The sequence below is a fragment of the Oryctolagus cuniculus genome, chromosome 12 (assembly GCF_964237555.1).
Source record: "Oryctolagus cuniculus chromosome 12, mOryCun1.1, whole genome shotgun sequence".
Classification (NCBI taxonomy): Eukaryota; Metazoa; Chordata; class Mammalia; order Lagomorpha; family Leporidae; genus Oryctolagus; species Oryctolagus cuniculus.
The window spans coordinates 51,898,290-51,912,645 of record NC_091443.1 but is presented as its reverse complement, the minus strand read 5'-3'; the positions used below and the strand labels follow the sequence as shown (position 1 = coordinate 51,912,645).

Below are 14,356 nucleotides of genomic sequence, written 5' to 3'. Positions count from 1 at the left end.
CCACAGCAGAGAGCTGGCCTGGAAGATGGGCAACTGAGACAGAATCCGGCACCCCGACCAGGACTAGAACCTTGTGTGCTGGTGCCGCAGGTGGAGGATTAGCCTATTGAGCCTCGGTGCCGACTGACACTGGATTTTAGAACCACAACTGTGGCTGGGAATACTGGCTGTGAGTCAGGCACCCAAAATCTGGAGCCAAACCCCCACTGCTACATTCTGCTATGTTACTTTGGCCAAGTACCTCAGTTTTCCCATATGTGAAATGGGAACGGTTGTACTTAGAGTATCGTTAAAAGAAGTGAGTATTCGTAAGGCATGGAGAACAGTGACTGGTTCATGGTAAATGCTAAGTCAAGGGGCCAGCATTGTGGTGTTGCAAGTTAAGCTGCCACTTGCGGTGCTGGCATCCCACAGGGTGCTGATTCTCGTCTTGGCGGCTGCACTTTGGATCCAGCTCTCTGCTGTGGCCTGGGAAAGCAGTAGAAGATGGCCCAAGTCCTTGGGCCCCTGCACCTGGGTGGGAGACCCAGAGGAGGCTTCAGATCAGCCCAGCTCCAGGCATTGCAGCCATTGGGGGAGTGAAACAGCGAATGGAAGACCTTTCTCTCTCTCTCTCTCTCTCTCTGCCTCCACCTAACTCTGCCTTTCAAATAAATAAATCTTTTAAAAAATTCTAAGGCAAGCAAAGAATACATACTATATGTACATTTTCAACTCAGAGTACTTCTTTTATTGATGTGTATAATCTTTAGAGAATTCTTTGTTCTAAGACAAACAATCTTTTCTCTAAGTGTCTGAAGCCTACTCTCCCCCACCCTGTCCCCTTCCCCACCCGCCACTCCATTCCTGGTGGAGAAAACTGTCCAGGTTAGGATTTGTGCAATGAATGCCAGGTCTGTTTGCTGTAGGATTTTATGGTCTGGGTCTGCAGCCGTGGGTAATGCTTTGCTGCTCCCTTGTGGTCATAGTAAGAGAGGGTGAATGCCTTTTTTTTTTTTTTTTTTTTTTTTTTGGACAGGCAGAGTAGACAGTGAGAGAGAGAGACAGAGAGAAAGGTTTTCCTTTACCGTTGGTTCACCCTCCAATGGCTGCTGCGGCCGGCACACCGCGCTGATCTGAAGCCAGGAGCCAGGTGCTTTTCCTGGTCTCCCATGGGGTGCAGGGCCCAAGCACTTGGGCCATCCTCCACTGCACTCCCTGGCCACAGCAGAGAGCTGGCCTGGAAGAGGGGCAACCGGGACAAAATCCAGCGCCCTGACCGGGACTAGAACCCGGTGTGCCGGCGCCGCAAGGCGGAGGATTAGCCTAGTGAGCCGCGGCGCCGGCCGCCTTTTTTTTTTTTTTTTTTAAAGACATTTATTTGAAAAGTGGACCGACAGAAAAGCAGACAGAGAGATCTGCCATCTGCTGATCCACTCCCTAAGCGGCCACAAGGACTGGGGCTGGTTTGGGGTGTAGCTAGAATCTCATCTGGATCTCCCACATGAGTGACAGGGCTGCAAACACCTTCTCCCACTGCCTTCCCAGGTGCTTTAGCAGGGAGCTGGATCAGAAGCAGAGCATCTGGGACTTGAACTGGTGCTCCAGCATGGGTGGCAGGTGGCAGCTTAACCTACACCTACTGGACCCAGGGATTGAGCTGCAATTCATACATTCTAGCAAAAGAATCACAAGGACACTTTCCCCTCTCCCCCACACCCCTCTAAGCAGCTACTGTGCAGCCTCACAGCCCTAAACAACAGCCTCTCATAGAAGTGTCAGTCAGCCACCTCACAAGGATGTATTTCTGAAAGCTTGTGGAAAATGGAATTAAAAGGCAAATTTCTTTTGATGCCAAGAAAAAGTAAAAGCGATATTTTTGAGGGATCTTTAAAAAGTTCATGAAAAATACAGGGACCAGCATTGTGGCACAGTGGGTTAGGCTGCCGCCTGCAACACAAGCATCCCATGTGGGTGCTGGTTTGTGTCCCAGCTATTCCAGTTCCAAGCCAGCTTCCTGCTGATGGCCTGGGAGGGCAGTGAAGGGTGGCTCAAGTGGTTGGGCCCCTGCCACTCATATGGGAGACCTGGAGGAAGCTTCTGGCTCTTGACTTTGGCCTGGCTTAGACCTGGCTATTTAGGCCTTTGGGGGAGTGAACCAGCAAATGAAAGATCTCTGTGTCTCCCCCACCGCCCCCGCCAGCTCTGCCATTCAAGTGAATAAATTTAAAAAAAAAAAATGAGGGCCGGCGCCGCGGCTCACTAGGCTAATCCTCTGCCTAGCGGCGCCGGCACACCGGGTTCTAGTCCCAGTTGGGGCGCCGGATTCTGTCCCGGTTGCCCCTCTTCCAGGCCAGCTCTCTGCTGTGGCCAGGGAGTGCAGTGGAGGATGGCCCAGGTGCTTGGGCCCTGCACCCCATGGGAGACCAGGAAAAGCACCTGGCTCCTGGCTCCTGCCATCGGATCAGCGCGGTGCGCCGCACAGCGGCCATTGGAGGGTGAACCAATGGCAAAAGGAAGACCTTTCTCTCTGTCTCTCTCTCTCACTGTCCACTCTGCCTGTCAAAAAAAAAAAAAAAAAAAAAAGGATTTCAAGATATATTAGCACCAAAATAAGTATCTTTTAATTCCATTTTTCTGTATATTTTTGAAGTACCTTTGTGTTTGTTGAGTACCTGCTGGTAGCCCAACCCAGATGGAGAAGATGCCTAAAAACACACTTTGTGCTGCTTCTGCTAGAATACCCCTTTCCTGCCTTATTTATTTGTTTGAAAATCTGAGAGAGAGAGAGAGAGATCTTCCATCTGCTGTTTCACTCCCCAAATGACTGCAACAGCCAGGTGTGGGCCAAGCCGAAGCCAGGAGCCAAGAACTCCATCCAGGTCTCCCACATGGGTGGCAGGGGCCCAAGCACTATGGGCTGTCTGCTGCTGCTTTTCCAGGTACATTAGCTGGGAGCTGTATGAGAAGTGGAGCAGATGGGACACAAACTGAACTGGTATTCTGATATGGGCTGCTGGCGTCACAGGCAGTGGCAGCTGCTTAACTTGCTACATTTGAATGCTGGCCCCTCTTTTGGCAACTTCATTAGGCGGATATTATTATCCCAGTTTTACAGGTGAGGTGTAGTGAAGTGCAACAGCGTGCATGGGTGGCAGATGGCAGCGTGAGTTTGGAAGCCCTGTCGAGGGGGTCCTGGGCACAGACTTCTGCAGTGCGTGGGTGGAGGGGATAGAAAGTGGTGGTGAGAGGAAGAGAAGGAGCAGGAACAGGAGGTTGAGGAGCGAGGGCGGGGGGAAGAGGAGAGAGTGGGGGAAGGAGAGCATATGGATTTGCCTGAAAGAGTAAGAGTTAGAGTGGCTGGGGAGGAAGGGGCGATGGAGGGTGTGGAGGTCAGAAATGGTGGTGAGCAGTGGGTAGGGCGAGCAGAGCGGTCTCGCCCGGCAGCACCATCATCCACGTGGATGTTCCATCCAGCACTCTGGACCCTTCAAGTCCATCACTCATTCATCTCTAGCATTTTTCTCCTGCAAGCCACTCCCAGGCTCACACCCAGGGCCTTACTGTCGCTGACAACGGCAGCACTTGTGAAATAACAGACTGCGCATCCCACTCTGATACCATCTCCTCTCCTCGCAGCTCATTGGCTCAAATTGGCTCCTTGCAACTGTTTGTCAAGCTCATGAAGGACCCCCTGACCTTGCCTGTCCATCTGTTCCCTCCCTCTGCCTTCTCCTCTCCTGTGAGCCCTTTCTATCCCACCTCCCTGGCCAAGCCCCAGTCCTGGATGCACCCAACATGTGTCTGCTCTGCTCTGCTCTTGGTCCCACACAGCCAAGGGCCCCTGGCAGAAGTCTACCCCAAGGACAGACTGTTGTCACTCCAAGACTGTCATCAACATCAGCACACCCCAGCTGGAATCTCATCAGCCAGCTCCGCCTTCTGCCCTCAGCAGCTAGGAACTCACACCTCCAGATCTGCAGCCTCCCCTTTGAGTTCCCTCTTCTTTCATGATGACAGTGGAAGCCGTGAAACACCTGCTGCAAACCGAGCTGTGTTTGTGCCCTTTGCCCTCTCTTCTCTTTCTCCTTCAAAGAGAGGAAGTGCCCTTCCCTTGAAAAGTCAGTTTCCTCTGATTCTCTGAATCCCACCTGCAGGAGATGAGGCCTTAGCCTCCTCTGTCTCATCCCAAGCATCTGTTCCCGCTCTCAGGCTAGGATGCCCCACCCCCAGCCTTCTGCCAGGGTGTGGGGAGGGTCTTCTGGGGCACTTGTACATGAACTTCTCTCTCTGCTGGGAACCCCTGGTTTTTGCTAGAGAAGTTCCTACTCATGTTCCCCCTCCCAATTTATTTGAAAGGCAGAGTTACAGAGGGAAGAGACAGAGAAAGAGAGAAAGGTCATCCATCTGCTGGTTCACTCTCCCAAATGGCCGCAACATTCAGGGCTGGACCAGATCAAGGCCAGGAGCGTGGAACTTCATCTGGGTCTCACGCATGGGTGACGGGGGAGCAAGCACTTGGGTCATCTGCTGCTGCTTTCTCAGGCTCATTATCAGGGAGCTGATCAGAACTGGAGCATTCAGGACTGGAATCGGTGCTCATATAGGATGCCAATGTCACAGGCAGCAGCTTAACCAGCTGAACTAAATGCTGACCCTCTACTTTTATTTTTTTAAGATTTTATTTGAGAGGCAGAGCTACAGACAGAGAGGAAGAAACAGGTATTCCATCTGCTGATTCACTCCCCAAATGGCTGCAGTGGCTGGAGCTAGACCAATCCAAAGCCAAGAGCCAGGAGCTGCTTTTGGGTGTCCCATGTGGGTGCAGGGGCCCAAGCATTTGGGCCATCTTCTACTGCTTTCCCAGGCCATAAGCAGAGAGGTGGATCTAAAGAGGAGCAGCCAGGACATGAACTGGACCCATATGGGATGCCAGCACCACAGGCAGAGGCTTAGCCTACTATACCACAACACTGGCGCCTGGCCCCCAGCTGTTATTATTTATTTATTTTCCAAGGGTCTTTAAAATTTTTTTTTTATATTTATTTAGTTGATAGGCACACAGAGAGACTTCCCATATGCTGGTTCACTCCCAAAATGCCCACAACAGCTAGGCCTTGACCACGTCAATGTTGGGAGCCAGGAACTCAGTCCAGGTCTCCCACAGGGATGGTGGGAACTCAGTCACTTGATTCACCCCCTGCTACCTCCCAGGTACACATTAAAAGATGCTGGAATTAGAAGCAAAGCCTGGATTCAAACCCAGGCACTCGGATATGGGAGGCAGGCAGCCTAGTCACCCACCCCAAACTTACCTTTTAGATATCTGCTTACGTGTTACTCCCTCTAAGAAGTCTTTCCTGGGCCTCACATTTAAATCAGGTGCCCTTGTTAATATCTCTCACCACTCAGCCCTCTACTTTTGCCGCAGAACACTGCTCATCATTCAGAATATCTCTCTGTGGTCCTTGTTTATCTGTCCCCTTCGCTAATCTGTGAGCCACACAAAGGCAGGGACCCTTCTCTGTATTTATCCTGTGGCTCCTCTAGCAAGTGCCTGGCCTAGAGCAGGAATGAATTAATAAGTGCTGTTTGTGTGAATGAGTGAGTGAGTGTATGGGTTGGATGTGGGGAGGAGGCAGCAGGAGGGAGGTGGGAGTGAGCAAGGATGAGGATACAGCAGAGCAGCAGAGGAAGGCAGATGGCCAGAAGCCAAGGGGAGGCTAGGGACAGAGGGAGGACCGGGGCATGAGTTAGTCCTACACTGGACTCCAGTAACCCTTCCAGACCTGTGAGGTTGGGCTTCAGCCCCCTGGTGGAGCTTCCAGGAGCTCTATTTCTTGGGACCCTGCTGCGTGTGAGGTTTGAAGGCAGGGCCAGAGGGTAGGGCTAAGCTTTTATCTTGGGGTGCAGCCCTAACCTCAGATGGTGACAGAGCTGGCGCTCGCAGGGGTTTTGCAAACCGTCCCGATTGCAGCAGGCCAGCTGTCTTGAGCGCTTGTCTGGCGCGTGGGGCCTGGGCTTATCTCCTGAGTGCAGTCCTAACCTCAGATGGTGACAAAGCGGGAGCCAGCAGGCGTTTTGCAAACCGTCCCGATTGCAGCAGGGCTGGATGGCCTGGCCAGGGGTGACAGCGCTAGGTGTGGGTGGCAACAGGGGCTGGACAGTTTGGGCCCTCAGGGGAGGTTGAGCTTTGTAGGCTGTGAGCGATGGTTGCTCTGCCCACCTGAGCTGGGCTTCTTTCTCAAAGAGAAGTGGGAGGCCCCAGCTCAGTGGGAGGGTCTCCTGTTAGGAAGCCGTCCCTTCCCAGGTCCCAGGGCCCCTCCACTGCTCCCTGAAGTCAGCACTGCCGATGTAGTCAAGTGGGAGGCATTTTCCTTGGAAAAACGCCCCCCCCCGCCAGGGAGAAATTCCCATATGCCACTGAGGTCCTCAGACCCGGCTGGGCCTGCTGGTAGCAGTGGACAAAGGCCAGCCGGGAGTCCTGTCCAGGCTGGTGGGCTCCCGCTAGTCCTGAGAGGAGGCTCCGTCTCTGGGGGCTGGTGAGGGCGTCCCAGGCGAGGTGCACAGGCCCTCAGCCAGCCCTGGTGTCTCCCATGCAGCCCTTTCCATCCTGTAGTCCTTACCTCGGCCTGAGGCAGGGTGGGGGGTGGAGGTGAAGAGGCCCCTTTCCACCCATAACCCCAGCCGGGATCTTGCAACACTGGGATGGGGCCGGGGGTGTAGCAATCTGCTGGGGGGAGGTGTGCACGGGCGGGGGAGGGGCTGCTTTCACAAGCCAAGGCCGCCTGACCTTGGCAGACTCACCTTGGGCAGCTTCCGCCCGGCCTCTTCGTGGTATCTCCCCGCAGCCTTCCTTCTCCTTCACAGCTTCCCTGTGGCCCAAGGGTCTCTCTCTCAGCCCAGGACTCTGCTGCGGGTGTCAGTTCTGCTCAGGCCGGAAAAATGGGCTGAGCCTGAGCCGCGCATCCAAAGCGATAGGAATGGCTTGTGCTTGGTTTGCTGGGTTCAAGCTGCCTTTCTCCAGGCGGGGCTCTGGCCAACTGCCCTTCCCTGGGCTCCTTTCCTTAGGAGGGCAGCTCAGCCAAGCAGTGAAGGTGAGAGGAGGGGCAAGGGCAAGGAAGCCTTCCTCCTCCTCCTCCTCCTCCTCCCGCCGCCGCCTCCTCACTGGGCAGCTCTGAGCTGGAGCACGCTGTTTGGTTTTCTTGCTTGTTCCTTCTTCCCAGCAGCCACGCACAGCTTCCTTTCTTTGCCTTGACCACCGGGACACCCGCCTAACCCGCTGAGGGCTTCTGCATTTGCTCTCCCCTCTGCTCATCTTTCCCTTCCACGACGCATCTGCCTCCTGGACAGTCTTTAGGTTTCAACCTAAGTGTCACTTTCTCATCCCCAGCTAAAATCACCTCCCTACCTGCTTGTGCGTTCGGTTTTCCCAGTGGGCATACTCAAAGGGAGTCATGGGTGAAGGTGTAAAGGCGTAGGGTTCAGGTAACGTGCCGGGCCGGCACTCCCGTGGGTGGCACTGCCCTCCTCGGACTGTGCTGTGAGGGCAGGGCTGGGGCAGCCTGTGAGGGGCAGTGAGAAGCGTCCTTCCTTCTCCTGTCCCCCCTCCCTCCACGCAGCTGGAAGCCTGCTGGTGTTGGGGGGAGGCAGCTGTCTGAGGACTGCCTGGGGAGATGAAGGGTGCAGAGAGGATGTGCCGGGGCCGAGGGAGATACTCAGCACACCTGGCCACTGGCTTTCTCTTCTTGCTCCTTCAGCTGAGCACCTGTCCACAGGAAAGATGCTCCACAAATACTCGGAGAACGAGTTTCTTTGGTGGAAAGCAGTTGAAGTCAGCTTGAGACGCTGCTTCAGGAAGTGCCCCTCTGACCGTATATGCTCAGACAGAGGGACAGGTGTGTGCTGGGCTGCTCCACGTCATACCATGTGGGATCGCACTGGGGAGACGGAGATGTGGCAGAAAGCAGCTACCAGGGCGGGTGCTGTGGCGCGGCTGGTTAAGCCGCCACTCGGAGTGTCTGCATCTCTTCTCAGCCAGCCAGTCTGAGTGCCGGCTCCCCTGCTTCCAATCCAGCTCCCTGCTAATACACCCAGGGATGCGGGACCCAAGTGCATAAGCTTCCTACCACCCACATGGGAGACCCAGAAGGAGTTTCTGGCTCTTTTTTTTTTTTTTTTTTAAGAAAGATTTATATATTTATTTGAAAGTTAGATTTACAGAAGCAGAGAGAGAGAGAGAGAGAGGTCTTCCATTCACTGGTTTACTCCTCAAATGGCTGCAATGGCTGGATCTGGGCCAATCCGAAGCCAGGAACCTGGAGCTTTTCCTGGGTCTCCCCCACAGGTGCAGAGGCCCAAGGACTTGGGCCATCTGCTACTGCTTTCTCAGGCACATTAGCAGGGAGCCGGATCAAAAGTGGAGCAAGTGGGACTCGAACTGGCATCCATGTGGGATGCCTGCACTGCAGGTGATGACTTTACCTGCTACGCCACAGCATCAGCCCCATCTGACTCTGGGCTTTGCCTCAGCCCAACACTGGCTGTTATGGGCATTTGCAGAGTGAACCAGTGGAAGGAAAATTCTCTCTTTCTCTCTCCGGCTTTCAAATAAGTAAATAGATAAGTTTAGAAAAGAAAAGAAAACCTTTAAAAAAAAAAAAAAAAGGCTGGCGCAGCAGCTCACTAGGCTAATCCTCCGCCTTGCGGCGCCAGCACACCAGGTTCTAGTCCCGGTCGGGGCGCCGGATTCTGTCCCGGTTGCCCCTCTTCCACACCAGCTCTCTGCTGTGGCCAGGGAGTGCAGTGGAGGATGGCCCAAGTACTTGGGTCCTGCACCCCATGGGAGACCAGGATAAGTACCTGGCTCCTGCCATTGGATCAGCGCATTGCGCCGGCCGCAGCACGCCGGCCGCGGCGGCCATTGGAGGGTGAACCAACGGTAAAGGAAGACCTTTCTCTCTGTCTCTCTCTCTCACTGTCCACTCTGCCTGTAAAAAAAAAAAAAAAAAAAAAAAAAAGTGATGAGAGTTCTCTTTCTGTCTCTTTTTCTCTGCCTTTCAAATAAATATGTTAAAAAAAATAAAGAACAGAAAAACTAGAAAAACCTATACCTCCCTGGTTGCTGCTGGGTGGGTGGGGGCTGGGGGCTGGGAGGAGCACAGTTCAGAGCTGTGGGAACAAGCTTGGTGTTGATGCTGAAGCAACCTGTGTCCCCCCATCCAGAACTTTGAGAACCAGCCAGGGGGCAGTGGGCTTGGACTGAGCGGAGGAAATCCGGAGGTTGAGTCACGCCGTGTTCCGTGTTCTGTGCAAACCCCCCTTATGCAACCCATCTCCTTGGGCTGGAAGGAAGGTGCGGGATTCTCCCAGGCGCCCACAGAGGCCAGCACCTCCCCCTTCCCGACTCGGGCAGCTCCCTCAGGCCCTCTGCAGAAGAAACACATCTGTCTGCCCAGGCCATACCCGGGGTCGGGGCCCAGGACATGGAGGCAGGAGATACGGTTCTGGGAGGCACGGGGGCAAAGGCAGGAGGGACACTGAGTCCTGGCTGAGGGAAGCCTGGTGCCCATGGCCCCCTGAGATGTGGGAAGGGCCTGCCCCTGGGGATGTGTATGTGTGGGGGGAGAGTTGGGGGTGGGTGGGCTCGGGATGGTCCCAACCCCAGGCTGTCTGCCTCTCAGAAGCCACTCTGCTGTCTAGTGCTGGCTTCCCCAACAGTGGCCTTGGAGACTTTAGTCCCTGCTCTGTCCCCAGGCCTCTGACACTGTCAGGCAATCAGGATCATGTATTGAAGGGTTCACACGCCCTCCCGCCCTGTGCTGTCTGTCCTTGAGCCTCCGGAGGGACAGAGCAGGCGCCAGAGCACTGTCTCTTCCCCCCTCTGGCCCTCCCCTGCTTCACCCGGACAAGGTGGCTCACGCTGACTCGCGGGCGGTGACTTCTGGTGCTGTTTGTGGTTCTGCCTTCTAACAGTTGCACGACTCTGGGTGAGTTCCCTCCCCCGGCCCAGGCCTCAGTCTCCTGGTCTGCAAAATGAGCCGTTTAGATGAGCCCTCACCTCTAGCAAAATGAGATCGTTGCAAAGCCTCCTGCTTACCACATGCCAGGCCCTGTGTGCTGCGAATACAACAGAATGGCCAGCTGGGTGCTGAGTTTGTGCCCATTCTGCAGATGAGGAAACGGGTACGGAGAGAAGTAAGTGGCTCAAAGCCAGACCACGAGTGAGCAGCAGACCGAGCCTCCTACGTGCTGCACTGGTGTGCCTCTTAGGCAGTGGTCCTGAGGGGAAGACAGTGCTGTCATCCTCCCCCTCGTTATCCATGTTCACATGTCCAGAGCAGCCCTCCAGGCCTCTCCCGGCTGATGTCTTAGGTGGACAACCGAGCTTTAGAGAACCAGAGTGCCAGGGGGAGGAGGAGGCATGGGAGTGGGTGGGTGGCTGGGAGCAGTACTCTGGGGTTGTCTGAGGCTGTGGAGCTGGAGAACGCGGGGAGGAGGTGAATGTGGCAGTCCCCTCGGGCTTTTCCCCTTGTTGTCTGGGGCTGGAGCTCACAGACCTATCCCTTTGAGACAGGTCTGCCAACAGGCCTGGGCGCGGGATTGTGAGGTCTGGGACCTTTCGATTAGCCACGGATCTCTGGGAGGAAAGGGCCCAGAGACTACTCCAGGTCCCGTGTGTGTGTGTGTATGTGTGCAGTCGGGGGTGCCTTCAGCTTCTGGAAAGATAGAGTAGGGAGGAAGAGGAAGGTGTGCGTTGGGGAGGTAGAGTGGCGTTGCCCTGGGCCGTGGGCAACAGGTCAGCATTCCCACAAACTCATCCCAGCATGGAAGCCACAAGGACCCAGCCACACTCATTCCCTGCTTTTTAGGCTTCTCGTGCCACACGTGCAAAACACACACAAACGCCTCCCCCCACGTGCACACCCACACAGAACAGGCCCAGGCTCTGGGCACAGCACGGCTTTATTCAGCAGTCTCATTATCACCGTGCGGGGTCCTGCCCTGCCTTCCCTCCCCTCTGCCGTCTGTCCATGGTCAATGTCCCAGACTCGGGCTCTGGGGCCCTGCCTGGTGCCCACAGTCAGCTGCAGCCTCCGACGCCCTTGATGAGGTTGGCGGCCTCGGGGATTTGGCGGAAGAGGTTGCGCAGGGTGTCCAGCTCCTGCGTGAGCTGCTCCACGCGGCTGCGCAGCCGCTCATTCTCCGCCATGTACTCCAGTACTTTCTGCTGTGTCTCCAGGATGCGCCGCTTGGCCTTGTCCCTGCTCTTGCGCACGGCGATGTTGTTGCGCTCCCGCCGCAGCCGGTACTCCAAGCTGTCCTTGTTCACTGCCTTCTTGCCCTTGTGCGAGGGGCCAGCCGGGGAGGGCGCCTTGAGGAGGGGACTGCAGGGGGGCACGGTGGTGGCCAAGGGGGCCTGCAGGGGAAGGCACAGAGGGTTGGAGGGGTGAGCCCAGGGGGTAGAGTGGAGGTGGGGCAGGGGATCACCCACCCCACCACCCCCTACTGTGGCCAGGGAGCCCTTGGGGCATGGACAGAATAGAGAATTTAGAGCCAGGCCAAAGCAGCCATCACTCTGTGGCCCCGGGACACAAGTGCTCTGTCGGTGACCCAAACCCCTGGCACTCTGTCTCCCATTCTGTGATCAGAGGCATTTCCTCTTCTAGAAGTAGGAATTGGAGAGCAAGAGGAGGGGGCATGGTGGGGGGGGGGGCATCAGCAGCCACTAGGATGGAAGGTCCGGGTGCAGAGAGCAGGGTCATGGCCCAGCGGCGAGCACTGAGGACTTGGGAGTGGGGCAGTTTCAGCGAACAGTACTAAACACAGACTCGAATGTCAGCCGGGACCCCGCCCCAGCCCAAGGGAAGCAGCTCTTACCTTGAGGACGCGCAGGGGCTGGCCTGGTGCTGCCAGGGTCGGGGGCAGGTGCACGGCCGTCTGCCCGCAGTGTGCCACCTGGTACTGCAGGGGATTGTAGCCGCCCCGGCTGCCACCTCGGCTGCCCTCTGGCCCCCGGGGCTCCTCCTTCACAGCCACAGCCCTGGGGTCGTAGCTCCCTGGGCTGCTGTAGATGCCAGGTCCCAGCGCCTTCCTGTCTGGGCCGAAGGTATGTGGGGGGTAGGCGAAGGGCCTTGGGTCGGGCGGCAGGTAGTGGGGGAAGGCAGGGCTTCCCGGTCCCTTAAGGCCCCGGGCCTCAGGTGCCGGCTTCATGGCAAAGAGATCGGAGAGCAGCTGCTCCTCCCCGGGCTCAATGTAGGCAGAGAGGTCGATGGAGGCCTCATGCTCACACATGTCCCCCAGCTCCCCGGGCCCTGCTCGGCCCCCCGGGAACTCAAGTGGCTGCTGGCCGCCCCGGGGCTCGCACTCGTAGTAGGTCCCGTGGGACATGGCCGGCCCGCCCCCTGGGCTCCCCGCCCCCGCCCTGCTGCCCGGGCACCCCTCAGGATGCTTGGCCTGCCTGCCCTCTGCTACCCCCTGCCCGAGATCTGCCCCAGAGCTGTCCTCTCTGGGCTCCCGCGTGGCCTCTCTTCTCCCTCCTCTGCTCTGCTTCCTTTTCCTTCCTCTGCAGTCGATGCCTCTCTTCTCTTCCCTTTTTCCCCCCCTCTCTCCCTGGGGTGACTCAGGGAGGGGCAGGGCACACCCCAGGGGGAAGGATGAAGGCTTCCGAGAAAGAGGGCCCCTGGCCCAGTTAGCAGTTGGGGGCACTCTTGGGCCAGGTGCAAGCCAGGGTTCTGGACAAGCCCGGAGCTGATGCTTCTGGGAATGGGGTCCCACCCCACCCCCGACGCTGCTGTGCCCAGGGGACTGCAGATCCTCACTGAGGGCAACACCTCACTCTGAATGTCCTCCTCCCTCTGACTTTCAGAAAGTTCTGTGCAAGCTGAAGTGCCAAGCCAGAGTGCACACAGCAAGCCCTCTTCCAGTGCTGACCCCCAGCCTGCTGTGGGCTCCACCCTGGACACGCCTTCTTCAGGGTCCCCCTCAAGCTGGGCTCCACCTACCCCCAGGGGCGGTCAGTTCCTTCTCTAGCCCCGCCCCTCCCAGAGCCCAAGGGTGTTGTTGGGGGGTTTAGGAAGTGCTGATGGGTTCTGGGAGCAAGCTGCACAGGGAGCCTGTGTCCTGGGCCCAAGAATGCTCAGTGGCTAGGATTCTGCACAGCGTCCGTGCGGTCACCCAAGTGCTGATGATGTGAGTTTTCAGCCTTGGCAATAGCCTGGCTCCATTTCCACCTGCCTGGGCTTGGCCAAGGTGCTTGGGCTGGCTATGGGTCTTGCACCCCAGGCCCAGGCTGGCTGCGGCCCCAGGAACCGGCAGTTGTCCCCATGGGTGGCTCCGGTGCCTCTCTTCCAGCTGCTGTGCGCTGCCAGAGGCTCAGGCTGGCACTTTGCGGCCCCCACGCCCCGCCCCCGCCCTGAAGCTCTGCCTCCGGTTTCCTGTGCCCTGGGCTGCCGGCCTCAGAAGCTCGCTGCAGCTCCTTTGCTGTTTTTCCTTGTGCGTGGCTGCTCTCTGACCTCCGTGCACGGCTCTCGGGTCTACTTCCTCTTGAGAGGCTTGAGGAGGCTTCTCCTTTGTCATCGCCTCAGCCTGGGGCTCCGTTTCAGGGTCTCCTGGAGAAGCCCGTGGCTGCTTCTCTATACCTCTTGATTGTTTTCAAACATTTTTGGAAATCTTTATTTTCAGGGGAGAGTGTTGTGCACAGCAGTTAAGCCACGGCTCGTGGGACTCACATCTCATGTCTCTCTCTTTCTGTCACTCTGCCTTTCAAGCAGATTAAAAAAAAAAATAAGCATTAAAAATTATTTTCAGGGGCCAGTGCTGTGGTGTAACAGGTTAAGCTGCTGCCTGCAGTGCTGACATCCCATATGGGAACCAGTTCGATTCCTGGCTGCCCCTGTTCCAATCCATCTCCCTGCAAATGTGCTTGGGAAAGGAATGGAGGATGGCCCAATGCTTGGGACCGTGCTACCTAACTTGGAAGACCTAGAAACTCCCAGCTCCTGGCTTTGGTCCAACCCAGCTCTGGGCATTGTGGCCATTTGAGAATCGAATCAGTGGATGGAAGATAGGTGTCTCTCTCTCTCTGTAACTCTGCCTTTCAAATAAAATGAGAGAGAGAGAGAGATTGATCTTCCATCTACTGGCCCACTCCCCAAATGGCTGCAAGAGGCTGAAGCCAGGAGTCTGAAGCCAGGAGTCGGGAGCTTCTTCTGGGTCTCAAGCACTTGGGCCATCTTCCACTGCTTTCCCAGGCCATTAGCAGGGAGCTGGATTGGAAGTCAGGCAGCTGAGTCTTGAACCAGTGCCCAAAGGGGATGCCAGCATCGCAGACGGTGGCTTAACCTGCTCTTCTACAATGCCCATCCCTTTCATTCTT

At 56.5% G+C, this 14,356-nt stretch overlaps 1 protein-coding gene across 1 annotated transcript; it reads right to left on the bottom strand.

The window, feature by feature from the left end:
* Nucleotides 1-10,933: 10,933 nt before the first annotated feature.
* CEBPE (CCAAT enhancer binding protein epsilon) lies at nucleotides 10,934-12,871 on the bottom strand. Its single transcript, XM_002718077.5, has 2 exons — nucleotides 11,860-12,871; nucleotides 10,934-11,398 (listed from the first exon to the last, which is right to left on the bottom strand). Exons 1-2 carry the CDS (start codon nucleotides 12,367-12,369, stop codon nucleotides 11,063-11,065), a joined length of 846 nt encoding a protein of 281 aa, XP_002718123.1. The 5' UTR covers nucleotides 12,370-12,871; the 3' UTR covers nucleotides 10,934-11,062.
* Between the last annotated feature and the right edge of the window lie 1,485 nt (nucleotides 12,872-14,356).